The sequence below is a fragment of the Sinocyclocheilus anshuiensis genome, unplaced genomic scaffold (assembly GCF_001515605.1).
Source record: "Sinocyclocheilus anshuiensis isolate Anshui unplaced genomic scaffold, SAMN03320099.WGS_v1.1 scaffold1182, whole genome shotgun sequence".
NCBI lineage: Eukaryota > Metazoa > Chordata > Actinopteri > Cypriniformes > Cyprinidae > Sinocyclocheilus > Sinocyclocheilus anshuiensis.
The window spans coordinates 379,886-380,631 of NW_015558653.1; the positions used below are offsets into that span (position 1 = coordinate 379,886).

Below are 746 nucleotides of genomic sequence, written 5' to 3' on the forward strand. Positions count from 1 at the left end.
TGGTGGGTGAGTGATTGTGTGTGTACGCGTCTCACCCTGACAGGCCCCGGAGCGGTGGTTGGGAATGAAGCCGCGGCGGCAGGGGTGCGGTTGCACGGGACACTGCTCACACGGATGACCCCAGGCCCGCCCCACCGTCGCACAGCACAGTGTCTTGGTGCAGACGATTCCCGTCAGCTGACCCTGACACATCTGGTTACTGACCGACGCGAAACACGGCCCCGTCCTGTAATCTGGAGACACACAGAACATGTTTAACACACTAATGCAACACTCAGTTTGCGTGACATTTCAGAAGTTCAGAGTGAGTTCACACTGACGGCAGAACATCAGGGAAACTGTGCAGAACGACACGGAGCGCACCATCACACTCAGCTAACAGAGAACATTCTCAGAAAGATTCTCTCCACATTATGAGCTAACATTCTTCCAGTATCGATAACATAACAGCTTTAATAATGTTCTCAACACATTAGCAGGAAAACATTTATACATCGTTCATGGAATGTTTCTTCGGAAGCGTTTTAGTTGAATCAATCACTCACACACACTCACGCACACACACGCACACACTCACACTCACACACACACTCACACACACACACGCACACTCACGCACACACTCACACACACACACTCACAAACCAAAGAGCCAGGACATTTTTTTTTTTATATATAACTCTGATTGGATTCGTCTAAAAGAAGAAAGTCATATACACCTAGGATGTCTTGAGGGTGAGTAAATC

At 48.5% G+C, this 746-nt stretch overlaps 1 protein-coding gene across 1 annotated transcript in view; it reads right to left on the bottom strand.

Annotated features, from left to right (window-relative positions):
- Positions 1-746, bottom strand: part of fbn1 (fibrillin 1) — a gene marked incomplete at its 3' end in the record, with an annotated part of 66,999 nt that overhangs the window by 53,201 nt on the left and 13,052 nt on the right. Inside the window, exon 7 of the mRNA XM_016477119.1 lies at positions 36-233. Within this exon, the coding sequence (XP_016332605.1) occupies positions 36-233 (198 nt within the window). The remainder of the gene's footprint in view (positions 1-35; positions 234-746) is intronic.